General features: G+C 41.5%; 5 protein-coding genes and 1 long non-coding RNA gene across 8 annotated transcripts; 5 read left to right on the forward strand and 1 right to left on the reverse strand.

The window, feature by feature from the left end:
- The first annotated feature begins 479 nt into the window (after positions 1-479).
- On the forward strand, positions 480-10,541 carry Mvl (solute carrier family member malvolio). 3 transcript variants are annotated; one of them, XM_017181254.3, is made up of 12 exons: positions 480-865; positions 2,825-3,053; positions 3,121-3,305; positions 3,362-3,526; positions 3,592-3,730; positions 4,694-4,849; positions 4,914-5,072; positions 5,135-5,580; positions 5,635-5,750; positions 5,818-5,909; positions 6,116-6,186; positions 9,629-10,541. In XM_017181254.3, exons 2-12 carry the CDS (start codon positions 2,826-2,828, stop codon positions 9,681-9,683), a joined length of 1,812 nt encoding a protein of 603 aa, XP_017036743.1. In that variant the 5' UTR covers positions 480-865; position 2,825; the 3' UTR covers positions 9,684-10,541. The 3 variants fall into 3 exon arrangements, with proteins under 3 accessions (XP_017036743.1, XP_017036740.1, XP_017036742.1); XM_017181251.3 differs by lacking the exon at positions 9,629-10,541 and adding an exon at positions 7,954-8,292; XM_017181253.3 differs by lacking the exon at positions 9,629-10,541 and adding an exon at positions 6,527-6,961.
- Positions 4,015-6,535, reverse strand: LOC138928879 (uncharacterized). The gene is made up of 2 exons (XR_011445283.1): positions 6,350-6,535; positions 4,015-4,326 (listed from the first exon to the last, which is right to left on the reverse strand). It is a non-coding gene; the product is annotated as an uncharacterized lncRNA (long non-coding RNA).
- Positions 10,542-10,838: 297 nt separating the features above from the next.
- Jhbp15 (Juvenile hormone binding protein 15) lies at positions 10,839-12,001 on the forward strand. The gene is made up of 3 exons (XM_017181187.2): positions 10,839-10,974; positions 11,031-11,514; positions 11,576-12,001. The coding sequence occupies exons 1-3, from the start codon at positions 10,911-10,913 to the stop codon at positions 11,772-11,774; spliced, it is 747 nt and encodes a 248-aa protein (XP_017036676.1). The 5' UTR covers positions 10,839-10,910; the 3' UTR covers positions 11,775-12,001.
- A 581-nt stretch (positions 12,002-12,582) lies between these two features.
- On the forward strand, positions 12,583-13,869 carry LOC108084827 (protein takeout). Its single transcript, XM_017181189.3, has 3 exons — positions 12,583-12,921; positions 12,987-13,473; positions 13,578-13,869. The coding sequence occupies exons 1-3, from the start codon at positions 12,855-12,857 to the stop codon at positions 13,795-13,797; spliced, it is 774 nt and encodes a 257-aa protein (XP_017036678.1). The 5' UTR covers positions 12,583-12,854; the 3' UTR covers positions 13,798-13,869.
- Positions 13,870-14,193: 324 nt separating this feature from the next.
- On the forward strand, positions 14,194-15,909 carry LOC108084822 (protein takeout). The gene is made up of 4 exons (XM_017181184.3): positions 14,194-14,337; positions 14,810-15,062; positions 15,135-15,618; positions 15,676-15,909. The coding sequence occupies exons 2-4, from the start codon at positions 14,834-14,836 to the stop codon at positions 15,899-15,901; spliced, it is 939 nt and encodes a 312-aa protein (XP_017036673.2). The 5' UTR covers positions 14,194-14,337; positions 14,810-14,833; the 3' UTR covers positions 15,902-15,909.
- An 88-nt stretch (positions 15,910-15,997) lies between these two features.
- LOC108084823 (protein takeout) lies at positions 15,998-17,185 on the forward strand. Its single transcript, XM_017181186.3, has 3 exons — positions 15,998-16,221; positions 16,284-16,767; positions 16,829-17,185. The coding sequence occupies exons 1-3, from the start codon at positions 16,146-16,148 to the stop codon at positions 17,049-17,051; spliced, it is 783 nt and encodes a 260-aa protein (XP_017036675.1). The 5' UTR covers positions 15,998-16,145; the 3' UTR covers positions 17,052-17,185.
- Positions 17,186-17,733: the final 548 nt, after the last annotated feature.

Consider the following 17,733-nt stretch of genomic DNA (forward strand, 5'->3'; position numbering starts at 1 on the left):
GAAAGAGGGAGAAATTGACGAGGCCGTTTGACAAACCGGTATTTCAAATGTCAATTTTAAATCCGTGGCGGTCTTTTTGGCCACTCAAAGAATTTTCGGGCACTATCAAAAAATCCCCCTTCTAAACGCCGTCTCTTTCTCTCCCACGCGCTCTCTCCCGCTCTGCCTCTGCTATCAGTGCGAGCGCCGGAGAGAGCGGTAATTGGAATAAATAGCGGCTACGACCAAACGCTGCAGTCACTCAGCTCCGATCGCGCAGCGTCTGTTGGCTTAGAGTAAAGTACACTTGGAGCCGATAAGGTACTTGAAACTCCAGACACCCGCGAAAACGGCAAACGACAAGTGCAGCGCCAAAGAAATTGTCGAAAATCCCAAGTGTTGCCACCAGTTTTCACAACAAAGAGGAGAGCTGCGGGGCTGCCACATCGCCCGAAAGCGGCCAAGTGTGCGTGCGTGAGCGTGCGAGTGAGTGTGCGTGCGAAAGCGAAAGAAAGCAGCTGGCAGGAATCACAATATTGCGAGAAAAATTAATAAACAAAAGAGCAGCGCTCGCGACAGAGCACAAATTGCTGGTGCGGTCGTCTCGTCTCGTCAATTGCCTTTAACTAAGTGAACAATTGGCAGTCGAAGCAGTCGCGCTGGCCTCCCAGTCGAATCGCTTACTTCGCTTTTGTTTCCCGTCCAACGTCATCGAATTCGTCAATTGGTTCTCGGGCGGGGAAAAGTTTCGGAAAATGCATTTATAAGCAGCTCCGTGTGATATAATAAAGCCGCGTGCTCCGATTTTAGCCACTCGGAACTGCAATCAATTAGTTGTGCTAACCCAAGTTATCCAATAATTTACATCTCCGCCAGCATTTCGTGTGTGAGTGTGTGTGCATGCGCACGCAGGTGTGTGCCAATAACAAAACGTGGGGCATTGTCCAAATTGTTGTTGCTGCCGGTGTCAGAAAGAGAGTGGGAAAATATACAATATGTATTGTTCTTAGCGAAAAACAATTGTTTGTTGATAAGCGTCTCGCACTTGTAAATCCCTTAATTTAATGGGCTAGTTTCCCAGACGAAAGTACGGGGGACTTCAGTTTATTGCACAGAAAACACAATTAATTTTAACTAAGAAGGCGAATATTTACTGTTTATTAAGCGCTGTTCGTACAAGTGGCCTAAGGCAAAAATTAACAATCTATTTGCGATGTGAGTGTGTTTGTGCCAGCTGATAAGTGGAATAATTATTGCTCTTCTGTTTTTGAATTACTGTTATCTTTGTTAGAAAAATATTTTCGGTTTTGTTGTCAAGTGTTTCGCTCCGCCAGCTACAAATTAAATTGTATTTCTTTTTTTATGCATTCTTTGCTGACTGCGCATAATGCTACGCAGTTTTTAAATAAATATTTTCCCGAAATAAACACAATTCGCGACCGTGGACGTGGACAAAGCCAACAGTTAACCACGACGGCATTTAATTTTCTCACTCAATTGGCAATGGCCCTGAAATTATGGCGGATTTGTCTGCCCTACAATTATCAAAATATATGGTGTCTGATTGGAACAATCAAAATTGTTTAAAAAAAGTAGGCCCAAATGGAGCTTTCCGCTCGCCGAACACGTAGCTGATATATTTACGGTTATCGGTATATGTTCTGGATGGGGATTGCCGTCCAACTGGGTAAACACCTAACAGAATATGTATGCTGCGACAGCACACACTCTTTATATTCAAACAAGTACTAGATTACGTCGATTCATTCCACTTTGCCTTAAAAGACGCGACTAGAGCTCCATTTAAAGCGCATTGATTTGGCCAACTTACGAGCTACACAAAAACAGTACAAATAGCTTGAATTAACAGCCAGATCTGAGTTAATTTCGATCTCTTGACCTAGGGATCCCCGCTAACAAGAAACCCTACATGTAATCCCAATTTATAATATTTCTGTAGTTCTGTGTGCATATTCAATGAATACTCTTTTTCTTTGTCCGCCATCAATGAAGCGATGTGGAAAGCCATACAGCAGAGATATATGTAGCATCAGTGGGCCAGCAGCGTTTTGTCAAGGTGAACCTCTTTGCGGTGCCTCGAACAATACATATGTTTTGGAGAGCTATCCGCCTCCGCTGCTCAGGCACTTGTAATCGCGTTTTATCATTCACAAAGCAGAGTCCCAAAAATGCATATTTATACACAGGTCAATAGTCTCGCAATTTTGTTGTTTTTAACAAGCGATATCTAAATGGTTGCTCAATATTCCAAAGATCACTTTGGTGAACTGGATAAAGGAATTTCAATAACTGGCTGGGTGATTCATTAGGCTTTGTTTTATTTCCTCATCATCGTGTACTTATAATCCAATAATATATGTAAATATGTACAAAGTTCGTTATCAATTTTTAGTGGCTCTCAAAGTACATACATATAGTTGTTATTTAATTATTGTTTACTTTTTTGCCACGCACGTTCCGGAAAAACACAAAACGTGCTACTTTGCCTTCGGTTTTAGGGCGATGATGAAACTGTCTGAATACGAAATAGAACACTTGGCTCTTAAATTGCCCAACAACATTTTATGGTGCAGAAATCGGCATTTATACAGCGCAAATTTCGTTCGTTTGTTTGCTGTCTGCATTATGATAATGCTAATTGGGATGAAATCACAAGCACAGGCTCAATTAAATGGAAATTGTGAGAATTATAAGCGGACGGCAGGTGAAACAATCAGAGAACAAACAACACCCATTAACTAAGATCAGTCTGTGGCGGGCACTGGACCAAAATAAGAGCATGTGACCTAACCGGATCATCTTGAACTTGTGATCTCTCTTGCAGAATGTCTTCGAATGAGGCCTACCACAACAACACGGATCCGGGTGTCGGCGGGGGTGGTGGTGGCGATGGCCCAGGTGGATCCGCCAGTGGATCAACAGGCGGTAGTCAGCGCAGAAACCACCTGCACCACCAGCAGATACTTAACGAGACGACTTATCTGAAACCCGCCGCCAAGCAGGCCTACTTCAGTGATGAGAAGGTCCTGATACCCGACGATGATAGCACAAATGTGAGCATAACTAAATATAAATATGTATATATATGTTAGATCTCAATTATTATATTTTGATTCGCAGGTGGGTTTCAGCTTTCGCAAGCTGTGGGCCTTCACGGGACCCGGTTTTCTCATGTCCATCGCATATCTGGATCCCGGCAACATAGAATCCGATCTTCAGTCAGGCGCCGCCGCCAAGTACAAGATCTTGTGGGTCTTGCTCTGGGCCACCGTCTTGGGCCTCCTCATGCAACGCTTGGCTGCAAGGTGAGTGCAGAGCGCCTATCCCTGTCCCAGAAATGTAAATACAATTTCTATTGCAGGCTAGGCGTTGTCACGGGGCTGCATCTCGCCGAGATGTGCTACAGGCAGTACAAGAGGCTACCCCGATGGATCCTGTGGATCATGATTGAGATAGCCATCATTGGCTCCGATATGCAGGAGGTCATTGGCACGGCCATTGCCATTTACCTGCTGTCAAATAAAGTGTAAGCACAACAGTAGACAGGCTCTGGATACACCTCACTCTCATGTCTATTGTCTGTTTTTGCAGAGTGCCTTTGTGGGGCGGCGTGTTGATTACCATTGTCGACACGTTCACGTTCCTGTTTCTTGACAAATACGGTCTACGCAAGCTGGAGTTCCTATTCGGTTCCCTCATCACAATTATGGCTGTTTCCTTCGGCTATGAGGTAAGCCCAGAGATCGCACCCAAAAAAAATTCCCCTATTATTTATTGGTTGCTTGCTTAATAAGTAATCCCCGAAAAATCCCCCTTGCTAAGAGGCATTAAGACAGAATGAATTTTATCCAGACGTGAGGACAAATACAAATTGTTTAAACAACTGTGTCGTAAAGTGCGATGAATATATCAGTAAGCTTTTTCAATTGCGTTTTTTCCGCTTCGACACAGGCTAAAAATAGTGTAATTACCCTTTTGCAGGGGCGTCTCTCGATAAAGTAAAGTAATGATAGCTAAAACGAAATCATTTTTTATATTTTTTACTCGTAAATCTACGTGAGCCAAGTTTTGTTTACAACCCAGATATAAGTAATTGTTCATGAGCTGTCTGTCGGAGGAGGAGACGCAGATGATTAGATAAGCTGCACTTGCACATTCGGTGGGGCACTTCATCTGCCGTTGATGCTGCCGGAAATGGCACACAATTCCATGTGGGATAAACAATACAGACCTTATCAAGTGGGTGGTTATTTAATGTTGAATTGTTCAGATATTCGTGGGGATTTTTTCTTCGACGCTCATTTTGGGGTTTTTTCTCTTTATTTTCTACAATTACAAATAAATAATTAATTGTGAAATTTGTTTACTACTCGAATGGGATTTTTTTTAATGATTAATATTTTTTAATATAATTTTTTGTAACAAATAAATTAGTATCATTACGGATTTTATACAAGAAAGTAAAATAATATTGGTGAAAAGTCTTATATGAAACCCGTGATTTACAGTTGAGTTTAATTTTGATTTAACAAAATAAATTTTTTTTTTGCTAAATTTATTTTTATTTTTAAAGTTTTATTTTTTTTTTTTACTCATGTCTGATTATCTTTTAAGATAAAAGAAAAATACAAAAAAGAAAAATGTGTATAATATAACTTATAATGATTACGGTCCTTGCTTTGTTCCTTTTCAGTACATTGTGTCTGCCCCCAACCAAGGAGAAGTTCTCGAGGGAATGTTTGTGCCCTGGTGCTCCGACTGCAACTCAAATGTCTTGCTGCAGGCGGTGGGAGTGGTCGGTGCTGTCATTATGCCCCACAATCTGTATCTGCATTCGGCCTTGGTCAAGGTGATAAGAATTTATTTATTTAATTAAGACATAATACTTAATAATGGCAATTTTTCATTGGCAGTCCCGCGACATTGATCGCCGCCAGCCAAAGAAAGTGAGCGAGGCGAATTTCTACTTCTTTATAGAGGCCTCGGTAGCCCTGTTCGTGTCCTTCATAATCAACCTGTTTGTGGTGGCGGTGTTCGCCCACGGCATGTATGGCAAAACGAACCAGGATGTGGTAAGTAAAAGGATCGCTTGATTGAGACTCAGATCATGATTAGAATCTCATGCTCTCGTCAGATTGACGTTTGCGTCAACAAATCTATGTACGAGGATGCTGTGACCTCGTTTGTGGACAGTCAGAATGGAACGGCCCTCATCGATGCGGATCTGTATAAGGGTGGACTCTTCTTGGGTTGCACCTTTGGCGCCGTGGCCATGTACATATGGGGCGTCGGCATTTTGGCCGCCGGCCAGAGCTCTACCATGACGGGCACCTATGCGGGCCAGTTCTCCATGGAGGGATTTCTCAACCTACAGTGGCCGCGCTGGTGTCGCGTTCTGGTCACGCGCTGCATAGCCATCATTCCCACCTTCTGCCTGGCGATGTTCAGCAAGATGGAGGACCTGACCAACATGAATGACATCCTGAATGCAGTGATGTCGCTTCAGCTGCCGTTCGCTGCCATTCCCACCATCGCCTTTACCTCGTGTGCCGCCATCATGGGCGAGTTTGTCAATGGATTGTGAGTCTATAAGGATGAATATTCTGGACAGTTTTTAATTGTTTCTACTTGCAGGGGCAACAAAATCGTTTCCATACTGCTAACCATTGTGGTGATCGGCGTTAATCTGTACTTTGTGGTCGTGCAGGTGGAGAACATGAATATAGAAGGCGGCCTGCTGGCTCTAGTCTGTGAGTAGCGCACATTTATCAATACATACGCCCTTTCTTATGAGAGTTTTTCCCCTTAATTTTACAGGTATATTCGCCATATTGTACATACTGTTTAACCTATACCTTGTGATACACATGGCCGCCTGCATGGGCAATCAGCGTCTGATGAACAGTCGGGTGAGTTGTGGCCGGGACACTTATCAGGCGGGCTTAGTAAATCACAAATTAGTCCGCACTCTTTGACATTTTTCAAAGCATCGCTGATACCGCCATCAATGGGCTGACTTTATCATTTTACGTGACTGAAACCGCATAGGGTTCTTGGGCACTCTGGGGCTTTGGGGACTCCGTCAACTGGTACTCAAGGTATTCTCTATTTACAGTGGGTGCAGCGCTTCGTGTTGCCAAGCCAGAACAGCTTTTCGATAAAGAACGCCAACTCGACGTATGCCAGGTATGTCAACCGAATGGATTCATGCAACCCCACCACATTGCCACCCACCACACTTAAACACCAATGCACAAACACTCTCTCGATCTGTATCTCCTTCCTTGGTGGCTTAGCAGCTACCTATCTACTCTAACCTCCAACCTTTAGCTTGTGATTCCGTTCTTACCTGCACTGTTTTTCTCAACCGATTCGGCTGTTACTCTTTTAATTTCTCCTACTCCTCCACCCATCTGTAAGCTATCAACCTCTATGCCGACTAATCCACATCTGGTTACGATCTCTGAACCGAAACTAAACACCCAAACCGTATCTTGCTATGCTCTCTTCTCTCGATTCTTCACAGTGATGTAACCTTAGTTGTAGGCGAGTCAGCTACTAACACGGTGAAAGGTCTCGATACCGTCTCGGAGAAAGTGCCCAACTGAATCATCCAACTCGGTGACTCATTCAGGCCAGACTCCCCCCCCCCTACACACACACACCCCCCTCTTGTGATATTAACACTAAATCACGCTTAACACCACTAACAAGTACCTAGTAGGGCTCTCCGCAACCCTTAGAATTTGTAAGGCACGACTCTAGGGGAACCACATACGTTTGTACATACATATAAAGCATTTACCCATCAACGATGGGCTCCTATAGGTATTAAGCGTGCTCCTGGTAAGTCACCACTGATTGCTCTATCGGGCAACGGGTATTATCTATACTCATAAGGCTTCTGGCGCTTAGCATGTTAAATAAAGTTGCATTTACCACTAAGTACTACTCAAGAAAAGTCTTTCAATTTATTGTTAATTGGTATTTGGACTTGACTGCGATTGGCCGAAAGGACTAGGCCCAACTTAAGGAGTTTCCAAACAATAAATTAGTTTTAAGATCATATATCGTTTTAAGAACACTTTAAGCTTATTCTTAATGATTTCGCAAGGTATTCTTTGTATTGGTTGGTATTTGGGCTTCACAAGGCACTTTGGACGTGGCTCATTTATCATCACCTCCTAAAACCCACTAAAATTGTTTTAAAAAAATTGCAGCGTGGCTAATACTCAAATTATTTTCTATCATTACATTTTTCTTTTATTATATGTACTTGGCAACCCTGTATTCCATATGTGTGTCTGTGTGTTTTACCACTGTCTCCTCCTCTCTCTCTTTCTGTATCTGTACACTGTTATACACCACCCACCACTCTTATACTCGGTGTCTTATACAACCCTACTGGATTGATTGATGTTTTCCGTTCATTTGTGGCTAATTGAAATGTACAAAACGAAAAACCACAAAAAAAAAAACAACTATTTAAAATTGAAAACACCCACACACGTGCACGACGCGACAACCAAATTGTATATTCTATTTATGTGGAAATGGATTTTCTTTGGCATTGATTGATACAAACAAATTGAAAATAATTTCCGAATCGAATCCGTACGAATTTATTCCAAATTGATTTCTGAAGAATTGCGCATAATATGCAAAATTTCAATGCAACATAAACCGAGGAAAAACGAAAAAGAACCTAATTGATTTGCCAAAATGTCTATCGATTAGAGAACGCGTGCCATGACCTACAAAATAACTAATAGATTCCCAATCTAAAATCCATTTTTGATTCTAACTCCTTCGAAAATGCGCCACGTCCCAAAAACTTTGCTGCTGGTGAAAAAAAACTGATTTTCTCTCTTTGTTTGGGGATCCTTCACCGTCAACTACTGCTACCGCCACACCAATTCTGGATCGGATCCTGATTACATATCTTGCGTATAGCGAGCTGACGCTAAACGATAATGGAAACACAATATCCTCTATGCAGAATCCAAATCAGAATCTCACCCAACGAAGCCAATTAAGGTAGTCCTAAGTCTCCTCACCGCTCTTCAGCCTGCTTTAATCGATTTTAAATGAATAAATTTGCTTTTAACCTTCTGTAAATTTTGTAAAGAACCCAAAGTCCCAAATAATCCTGTTCAATAAGTATTTCCCCATTAGTGTTTGTACCTTACCCTCGTAACTTATTTATTAAACTGATTGTACGTACTACCTACCCCCTTCTGAACACACATTGTTGATATTAAAATATTAATATAGATCATGATGTACTTGCTAGATGTTACTACGTAGTCGTATTTATTGCCTCTAGAAATAAATGAATTTCTCAAAACTTTTCCCTTTCCTTTTCAGACAACAATAAATGAAAAATTGGTTTTTAATGTTCTTTTTGTTGGTGGTTTCTTCTTTGTATGCTTTTAACATTGTTTGTTTTCGTGTGGTTATTGTTTTGGCGTTTTATGAGCAGTCGAAAATGTATGTTTTTGGCTTTATGTGTAAATTAAAGTTGGAATTTTAATGTATATAGAGTTTATTTTACTAATTTAGTTAGTTTTTAAGATAAGGGGTGGGCCAATTAAAATACTATTTATAATAAAGAGCTACTTAAAAGTGTTGTAAATACTGCTCGTGTCACTGGACATGTTTACTTGTTTTTTTTTTTTTTTTTATAAATTACATACTCATATTGCTGACTTTTTCACTGTTGATAAACAGAACACTTAGGACAGCCAAACAAGTATTGATTCGTTTTAATACAAATAATAATAAATCGTATTGTTTTTATTAAAGAGTAGCTAGAAAAACTAAAAGTCACCAAAAATGAGCAAGATGGCAAAATTGAGTAATTGAGCACAAATAAATACAAATGAACACAAATAACAAGAAATAAATAACTGAACAAAGAACAATTTGGAAAAGTTCACTTTCATTTCTCATGAATGCAATACTAATAATAAGAAACCTGATCCTGTAATTATATTGTTTTCCTGATTTGGTTTTCGCTCAAAAAATATATATATACTGTTTTTTTTTTTTATAAACACGAACCTCTTCACGTCTTCTTCACGTCCTTACCAATTTAATGTTTTTTATTAAAGCATGAAAACTCTTAGGATAGCTTTTTGTTTGAAATTAAGAAGCATGCCACCCCAAGAATTTTGTTTTATGTAGTTTATGATATAATTTGTTTATTAAGTTATTATAAGACTAGTTAAAGCTCAATCACTAAGTATATAATCCAAAATCAAATAATTATCCATTAAACTTTATTCTATCCTCTGAATAAAAATGTAAATCTCCTTTTGTATATTATGAAGCATTCTACCATAAGAATTTAGTGTTATGTGGCTTATGATATTATTTGTTTGACTAGTGAAAGCTCAACCAGCACCTATAATTTTCAGAATCAAATAATTATGTTTCAAACTTCATTCTATCTAAATAAAAATGTAAATCTCCTTTTTCTTAAACTAAATTTCCCCTTTTCTAATTTAATAAAATTCTAACTAGAGAGTCGCACTCTAAACACAATCACCCACACTCAATCCTCACTCAAACGTTACTCCATCAATCATCGCTCATTTATAACAATGTCACATCGTCTACCTTGCAGGATTGCCACCAGTGGCGACCACGAGGCGGACGTGATGGAAGGCGAGGATGCGTAGCCATTACTGTGCTGCACTGATTCCGATGGCAGTGAGGAGGTTTGTTTCACCAACAGCAACAACAATGAGCTCGGCTGCCCCAGCAGCAACCTGGTGGAGGCGGATGGGGGGCAGCACGTGGTATTCAGCTAGCGGTGGCATTCGGATTGGCTCCGTGGATGCCGCCGTCGAAACAAACCACTCGACAACGGACACGATGTGGCAAGGCTTCCCGGGCCAGGTCGAGTTCAACCAGCTTGGCGACTTGGCCGGCGGGGGAGGCGGGATTGGCGTTCGTTGTTGCTTCGGGTATACTTTCTTTTAAGGGGTTCCTCCAGGAGGACCCGGGATCAGTGTAAAACAATATCAAAATTCTAATTTTAATGCATACCAAAAACGGGAAACAACACTACTTACAACATAGAGCGCAGAGAGACAGAGAGGTCCATGAGATGAGTCGAAATTTGCAATAATGAATGCACTTTTAACTAAAGCAAGTATATAATTATAAAGTCTATTAAAAATAAGGCTGTGAAATTAACTGAGCGTGAATCGAACCACATCAATTGTCGTCTAATCGTATGTAAATCTGTCTGTAAAAACTGCACCATTCGGCGTCTCTTTATTAAGCCTGCAAATGATGGGTTATCTATCAAGTATCAAGTGTTCTTTTAAATTTAGCCCTTTTAATTAATTCGTATTTATTTTGTAGTGTCCTACTTAAGAGCTCCCTCATTAAAACCGCACTTTTTACAGAAAACGAATGGTCCAGAGGAGTTCGTCATTCTCCTAGCTAGCTACATAAATTTAAATATTTTAAAAATTGTTGTGTACAAAAATCGCTAAAACTAAATTTGTAATAAACTATTAGGAAAATCACCATCGGCTTGATTGATTTGTACCGGTGAGCATATAGCGGGAGTTGAACCCAGCCCAGGGGGCGGGATTTCACGTCATTACGTCAGCTTCATTGGTTAATTACTGGGTGTAATTAATCCGCCAGCTAACTGGCCGATTAGTCAGATACTGAAAGTGAAATTATCGCCTAAATCGTTCATTGAGGCGCTCTGTCAATAGCGTGTTAGATCTCAGGTGTGGCCCGTTGGCCGCTTCGATATCTAATATATCTATTCTCACTCAAGTGACTATTAGTGGCATTTGCATATGCACTTAGCGGACATTTAGTGGCCTATAAAAGCGAACAGTAAGTCGCAGGCGCATCCATTAATTACCTGGCACCGAAATCGAATGGAAATGAGGTTAATCACAGCTATTAGCTTTCTGTGGATATCGTTCGTTTTGGGACAGTTGCGTGAGTGAAAGTGCATTGCTGGTGTAATTCGTGTGTAATACCCAAGTAATTCTTAGCTCCTGAAATCGAGAAATGCGAAGCTGGCGACTCCATCTGCATTGCGGAGACTGTGACCCGCCTCTTGCGACTTTATCCCAAGGGTCTGCCCTCTATCGGCCTGCAAGCCCTGGACGCCATCAGATTCGAGAATGTCGTCGTTAGTCGGATAGAACCGAATAGTCCGGCCACCTTGGATCTGAAATTCCGCAACCTAACAGTAAGGGGGCTCGAGGGCGCAACCGTGATGGAGGCAAAGGGATTCGACGGCGAGCTGCCGCGAGTACTGGAGCTGAGTGCATGGGTTCCGTTGCTGAAACTCGAGGGAGACTACGAGATGCACGGCAGCCTCCTTAACATGCCCATTCAGGGAAAGGGCCAGGCTCAGGTGGTGGTCAAGGAGGGCCGCTTTCGCTGCAAGGTTAGGGCCCTGGAGCAGCTCCGAAAGGATGGCAAACGCTATATCGAGATTGCCAAGGTCAAGTGTTTGCTGGACCTGCAAGGGTAAGGTTTGCCTTCTACTAACTAATACTAGGTACTATCTGGATTCCCTCCTCCCCGACAGCATGCATCTGAACTTTGAGAATCTCTTCAATAACCCGGAATTGAGTGATGCCATGAATATCGTGGCCAATACTAAGTGGCTGGAAATTTGGCACGCCCTCCGAAAGGGTATAATCTCGACGGTGGATCGACTGGTCGAAACGATTCTAAAGCGTGTGGCTGACAAGCTGCCGTATGACGATTTCTATAGGGAGCTATAGGGAGTAGTCATTGATGTATAGTATCTCAAATATAAAGGCATACATTAACCATTTATTTCTTTTCTAGTAAATCGAAAGGTGATGATTGTGGTTCATCGTTTTTTTTCACTTTAAATAGTAAATAATTCAAATAGAATCAATGGAATGTTTAAACTAATTAGTGAAATATATAGTTGAATTTATACGAATTTAATTGTTTTAATAAATAAATAGGACTCTGCTCATTATTTTATTGAAGTTTGGGATTCTGATTCCCAGTCTTTAAATTGGGGAGTATATCTTTGAACAATTTGATATGGTTTTCCCAATAAATACATTTTCTTAAAATGCTTATAGATTTTGAGTTTATTACTTATATTTCTAAATCCTAAAGTCAACTCAATTAAACTCTACTTGAGTAAAAGCTTTACAAGTTAAAGCTTCTAACTATAAAAGTAATAATTCAATTTCAAAATAGTGTTAGTGGCAATAAAACACTTTAAGTAATAAATATCTGGTAGTACTAGCGCTCACCTGGTCGGTTGTAAACAGTAATGTACCTTGGATCCCGAACAGCATCCGACTTTATTCTAGTCTTTGGGTTTTCTGAGAAATCTTCCAACTGCTAATAGAGATAAACAATGCTGCCACCAAAGCTCTCAAGAGCAGAAGCTTTTCGGATCAACTCTCATGTAGAGCGACTAGATTAATCGCGTAATGCTAATGTCAATCGGTTTATTATTTAACGCGGCACTGGAAACAATTTTAAGGAAGTCCTATTATGTAGAAAAACCTACAAGAATTTAAGTGTTCAATTATTAAGTAGTAATACAAATGTAATTCAGAGTCCAATATTATTCTGGCTGCCACTTGAAGGTACTTTGTCTCTGGATATAAATAACCATTTTCCTCAGTGAGCATATATAGCATGCAGGCCCCATATAGAACACGTTATGATAATGGCACCTGTGTTGGATTTCCTTATAAATGTTACGCCGTAACTGCGGAGCTGTTTTGCTGGCCGAGTAGTCGCCATCGGCTATGCAAGTGCATCGGATTGCTGAGAGCTTGAGCGCAGTATAGGATTAATCCCTGTTTGAGATGCATTACATAGCTTACCTGCTGGTCAGCTTGCAGCTGTATGCCGGAGTTTATTGTCAGAGCTTCCGTGAGTGATCCCACCGCCATATCCTTTACTCTATCCCACCGCTTAACCAACGCTCTCTTCTATAGCGGCCGACCTAAAGAAGTGCAAGTACGGCGATGGCCCGTGCCTGACGGCGACGGCCAATGACCTACTGAAAAAGTATCCGAAGGGGATTCCTGAGCTCAATATCAAACCCTTCGACGTGTTGCCCGTGCGGGACTGGCTGCTCGTCAACGATTCCCAGGTGGGCGGGGCCTGGTACTTCTTCGAGCTGCTGAATCAGATCAACTATGGCTTCGAGAACACCACGATCACTGAGATCCGCGGCTTCGACAGGGATCCCACCGCCACCAAGATCGAGATTCATGGCAAAATCCCGCGTCTGATCTACAAGGGCGATTATTTGGCCAAGGGCCGGATGCTCTGGTTCGTGGACATCAATTCGCACGGTACATCCGAGTCGGATTTCTTGAACTTCCAGTTCGACATTACGCTGAAAGTGCGCCTTGAGTACAGGAACAACAAGCGTTATTTGAAAATCTACGAGTTAGTTCCAAACATCAGGCTGGACCGGTGAGTTATCATGATAAATTCACATAAAAGATGCACTTAATTCCAACAGATCTTAAAAAATAACTAAGGAAATATATAATACTAATAATTCTTTCTCTTTAAAGCTGGATTATGTGGCTAGACAACTTTTTTCCGGATAACTTTGATCTGACCATAGCGATCAACAATCTGTTTAACCGAAACTGGGTAGAGTTCTGGAACGAACTGGAGCCGGGCATCCTGCGTCTATTCGAAACGGTCTTCCGCAGTATGATCGATGATCTCTTTGACAACGTGGCCTACGATGATTTGTTCCTAGCAGAATCGCAGATTGAGTCAGCCTAGAATTAAGCAAAGAATTATAGTCGCTAGTTGTAGTTAGAAATAAAATAATGTAAATAAAATTACTAAAGTATATACACCACAATCGATCGGTTGGAAAACTCACCATCTCGTGATGGAGAATATATAACAACTATTATGAAAACTGGTTGTTGACATTAGCACATTCCTGCCTGGTTTGTTGGCCTTAGAAAACTGGGAAAGATACTATATGCGAGTAATGTCTGAACTGTAATGCATTTAATAGCCAATTTACTGATCTCAGCTCCACATCTACCAAAGCAGAATGTTTGCCATTTTCATAACGATCCTAGAGCTGATCGACTGAGCGAGGCTCTGGCTGAGCCGTCAATAGAAATTTCGAGTCAAACCAAAGTTCGCTTTTTATTCAAAGTGTATAATCCAGAACATTAATCAAATCATCAAGGGCTTCCCGAGTGGCTTGCCAGGTCTGGGTATGAAGCCCATCGATGTTGTGGACATCAAGAACAACGAAATAGGGAACAACGCAGAGTTAAGCGGCGTGCATTTCAAGTTCCAAATGTACGATCAGGTGAATTACGGCTTTAAAAATACAACGACCACACAGTTGAGGGGATTTAACAGGGACCCAACCGCATCCTTAGTGGAGATTCACGGAAAGATTTCCTGTTTAGTGCATAAGGGGAAGTATGTGGTAAATGGCAAATTCCTGATCTTTGAGATAAATTCTAAAGGAGAATTGGTTCCGGATTTTTAGAACTTTAGGTTCATTAGGTTATAAACAAAAACTGGATGAAGCTTAGGAACGAATTTTAGCCGTATATTTTAGAAATTTTTGAAAGTGTTTCAACTCATTTATTAAAGATGCCATACGACGATCTGTGTCTAGTTCCTGACAGTAATTTTTTTATATCAAAATAAGAGTATTATATCAGTTTCTAAATAAATATAATAAAGAATACAAAAGGAATTCGGATGTGAATAAAATTGCAAATAATAATTTTTTATATTGACCTGGCAATTTTCATTGAAGATTTCCGAGCACTTCAAGTTGAGAATGCAAATGGAACGAGTGGAGCTTGGAACCGGTTCTAGAGCCAGCCGATCGCATAGCCAGGTCCCAGTTGTTTTTCCACCTCGCGTTTTTAAATGTGAACAGACGGCTGGAGGTACTGGAGGTGCACTTGGAATACTAGTTGCAGAGACTAACCATATAGGAATGCGTGACATATTCATCAGTCTGCTGTGCCTGCAGTTCTTCGTAGCACTCCAGGGTCAGATATTACGTAGGTAACGAGGACTCCACTCCTCTTTAGATTCCACAGTTTACTGAGATTTATTTCGATTCTTACGCACAGCCAAGGATATCAAAAAGTGTCGCTTTGGGGAATCTGAATGCATTGTGGAGTCCATCAATGCGGTGATAAAAAAATTTCCCAGGGGCATACCTGCGTTGGGATTGAAGCCAATAGATGTGGTGGACATAAGGAACTCAAAATTTTGGAACGACGAGAAGGTTGGCGCCTTCTGGCTGGATTTCGATCTGTTCAATCAGGTGAACTACGGCTTTGAGAACACGACCATCACGAAGGTTAGTGGCTTTGACGAGAATCCCACCTCCAGCCTGATAGAGATTCATGGCCGCATACCCAGTCTCATCCACAAGGGAAGCTACTTCTCTCAGGGAAGAGTTTGGATCATAGAGCTTAACTCGACGGGCGAGTCATTCTCGGACTTCCAGAACTTTCGCTTCGTCCTCAAACTGAAGGTGATCATGGAGTATCGGAACAACAAGCGCTATCTGAAGATCTACGAGATGACTCCGTTCGTCAACATGGATCGGTGAGTTATACGTGCAATAGCCTCCCCTCTACCCGGCTGACAGAGATCGCTTTCCAGGTGGGTGTTCTGGCTGGACAACTTCTTCGAATCGAACACGGATCTGACGATAGCCATTAACCAAGTCTTCAATCTGCACTGGGTGGAGTTTTGGAACGAACTGGAGCCCACGAACCTTAAAATTTTCGCCAGCGTCTTTCGAGACATTTTCGAGGACGTCTTTCACAAGGTCTCCTACGACGACATGTTCTTGCCGGTGTACAAAGAGTCTGAAGTAAATGATTGAAATCGGAATAGACGGTTGCATTGCACTTTTATTGGAGACATATAAGGACAAAGATTAGTATTGCCGTAAACCGGTTGCATCGCTTGATTAGCATCAACTTGCATATATGCTAGTCGATTAACCTAAGGCTTATTGTTGGAAAGCTTCGCTAGAGCAGGTTCCTGGTAGTGGTGGTGGCGTCTTATTAATTGTATCGTGACTAGAGTGCTTGTGTCTTTGAAGTCAGTTGAAACCCATCAGCGAAATGAAGCAGTTGTATGTGCTGACCTGGCTGTGCCTCTATGCCTACATACCCGATGTAGGCTCCGGAGCAGACCTACGTGCGTAGGGTAGGCCTTCAGTTCCACTTAGATCCATCGTTTACCGCACCCTAAACTTCCAGCTGCTGACGTGGATAAGTGCCGCTTTGGAGATTCCGAATGCATTCTTAGCTCCATTAATGCGCTGATCAAGCGCTACCCTCAGGGCATTCCGCAGATCGGACTCCCGCGCCTAGATACGTACCGTTTTCCAGACACCAGTATTCTGGACTCGCCGCAACGGGGACCCATCTGGTTGAACTTCCGGATGCGGGACAATGTGCACCGGGGCTTTAACAACGCCACTGTTACCCACGTGGAGGGCTTCCTGCGGCAGCCCAATCAGAAGCAGATCGTTCTGAAGGCCCATTTACCGCGACTCCTGCATGAAGCCACCTACGATCAGGTGGGCAGGTTTCTGCTGTTCGCAATCAACACCACCGGCAGGTTGCAGTCTGATTTCCAGAACTTCAGCCTCACCCTGACCATTAAAGTGATTGAGGAGTACCGGAATAACAAGCGCTACCTGAAGGTCTACAGTCTGGTGCCAAAAATCGATTTAGATCGGTGAGTAAACTGCGGAAGGGGAAAGAGTATACACTTCTTTAGTAAATTCTTCCATTACCAGCTGGATTATCTGGCTCGAAGACCTGTACAAGGAAAACATGGACGTGACTATAGCTGTGAACCAGATATTTAACGAGAATTGGCTGGAGTTCTGGAATGAGTTACAACCAGGCCTGATTAAATCGTTCACAACAGCCTTTACCACCTTGCTTAACAGGGTGTTCCAGAATGTCGCCTATGACGACATGTTTCTGCCCGATCTGGACATACGATCGGGCTTATAGGGTACCCTAACTGCGGATATCTTATGAAGGTTTTTGATTAAATAGAGATTAGGACTAGTCGAGTGAAGCAACTAAAATTATTCAACTTAAAATTATTCAAATGGAATGGTCTAAACCCAGCAAAAAGAAATAAAAAATTATCCCTAAACAAAAATTTGTAATCCTTAAAAGAAGAATTTTCTGTAAAAATTTTTCATTTTTTATATTGAACTTGATTCAAAAAAAAAAAAAGAACTTAAAAATATTAAGGCGCCTTAAAGTTCTTAATTAATGCCACAAAAAGTGGTTGTTCGCCCCACAGTGCACACCCCACAGGGGGAATTATACATACATATGTACATATGTACATATACCATATACTTACGGTACGTTGAGAAAGTATCTCTGCAGATTCCTTTTGTTCAGCTTCCATTCTTCCTTTTTTTTTAAACTAACCACGTTTTTTTTTTTTAACCAAGCACGTATTTATCTTAGAGAAACCACGTCTTTTCACTTTTACCGCCGAGTGCAGAGTGCGAGCACATCGACGCATTTTCGCGAAAGTATCGTATGTCGCTTTTTTTCGAAATTGAGATTTTAATGCAAAATTGTTAGGAACCTAATGTCTCACTACCCTGTGAAATATTATAACTGAAAACCCTATAGTTCCGATAAAAATTAAGTTTTAATTTTGTCTTTTCTA

The sequence above is a fragment of the Drosophila kikkawai genome, chromosome 3R (genome assembly GCF_030179895.1).
Source record: "Drosophila kikkawai strain 14028-0561.14 chromosome 3R, DkikHiC1v2, whole genome shotgun sequence".
Taxonomy (NCBI): Eukaryota; Metazoa; Arthropoda; class Insecta; order Diptera; family Drosophilidae; genus Drosophila; species Drosophila kikkawai.

Bases quoted from the DNA above. Each gene is read 5' to 3' on its own strand.
- Mvl (XM_017181251.3), top strand. From the start codon at position 2,826: ATGTCTTCGAATGAGGCCTACCACAACAACACGGATCCGGGTGTCGGC. The intron at 3,731-4,693 runs GTAAGCCCAGAG...GTTCCTTTTCAG, and splicing joins CTGTTTCCTTCGGCTATGAG to TACATTGTGTCTGCCCCCAA. The intron at 6,187-7,953 runs GTATGTCAACCG...TCTTGCGTATAG, and splicing joins GCCAACTCGACGTATGCCAG to CGAGCTGACGCTAAACGATA.
- Jhbp15 (XM_017181187.2), top strand. From the start codon at position 10,911: ATGGAAATGAGGTTAATCACAGCTATTAGCTTTCTGTGGATATCGTTC. The intron at 10,975-11,030 runs GTGAGTGAAAGT...AGTAATTCTTAG, and splicing joins GTTCGTTTTGGGACAGTTGC to CTCCTGAAATCGAGAAATGC. The intron at 11,515-11,575 runs GTAAGGTTTGCC...CCTCCCCGACAG, and splicing joins TGTTTGCTGGACCTGCAAGG to CATGCATCTGAACTTTGAGA.
- LOC108084827 (XM_017181189.3), top strand. From the start codon at position 12,855: ATGCATTACATAGCTTACCTGCTGGTCAGCTTGCAGCTGTATGCCGGA. The intron at 12,922-12,986 runs GTGAGTGATCCC...TCTCTTCTATAG, and splicing joins AGTTTATTGTCAGAGCTTCC to CGGCCGACCTAAAGAAGTGC. The intron at 13,474-13,577 runs GTGAGTTATCAT...TTCTCTTTAAAG, and splicing joins CCAAACATCAGGCTGGACCG to CTGGATTATGTGGCTAGACA.
- LOC108084822 (XM_017181184.3), top strand. From the start codon at position 14,834: ATGCAAATGGAACGAGTGGAGCTTGGAACCGGTTCTAGAGCCAGCCGA. The intron at 15,063-15,134 runs GTAGGTAACGAG...TCTTACGCACAG, and splicing joins ACTCCAGGGTCAGATATTAC to CCAAGGATATCAAAAAGTGT. The intron at 15,619-15,675 runs GTGAGTTATACG...ATCGCTTTCCAG, and splicing joins CCGTTCGTCAACATGGATCG to GTGGGTGTTCTGGCTGGACA.
- LOC108084823 (XM_017181186.3), top strand. From the start codon at position 16,146: ATGAAGCAGTTGTATGTGCTGACCTGGCTGTGCCTCTATGCCTACATA. The intron at 16,222-16,283 runs GTGCGTAGGGTA...CTAAACTTCCAG, and splicing joins AGGCTCCGGAGCAGACCTAC to CTGCTGACGTGGATAAGTGC. The intron at 16,768-16,828 runs GTGAGTAAACTG...TTCCATTACCAG, and splicing joins CCAAAAATCGATTTAGATCG to CTGGATTATCTGGCTCGAAG.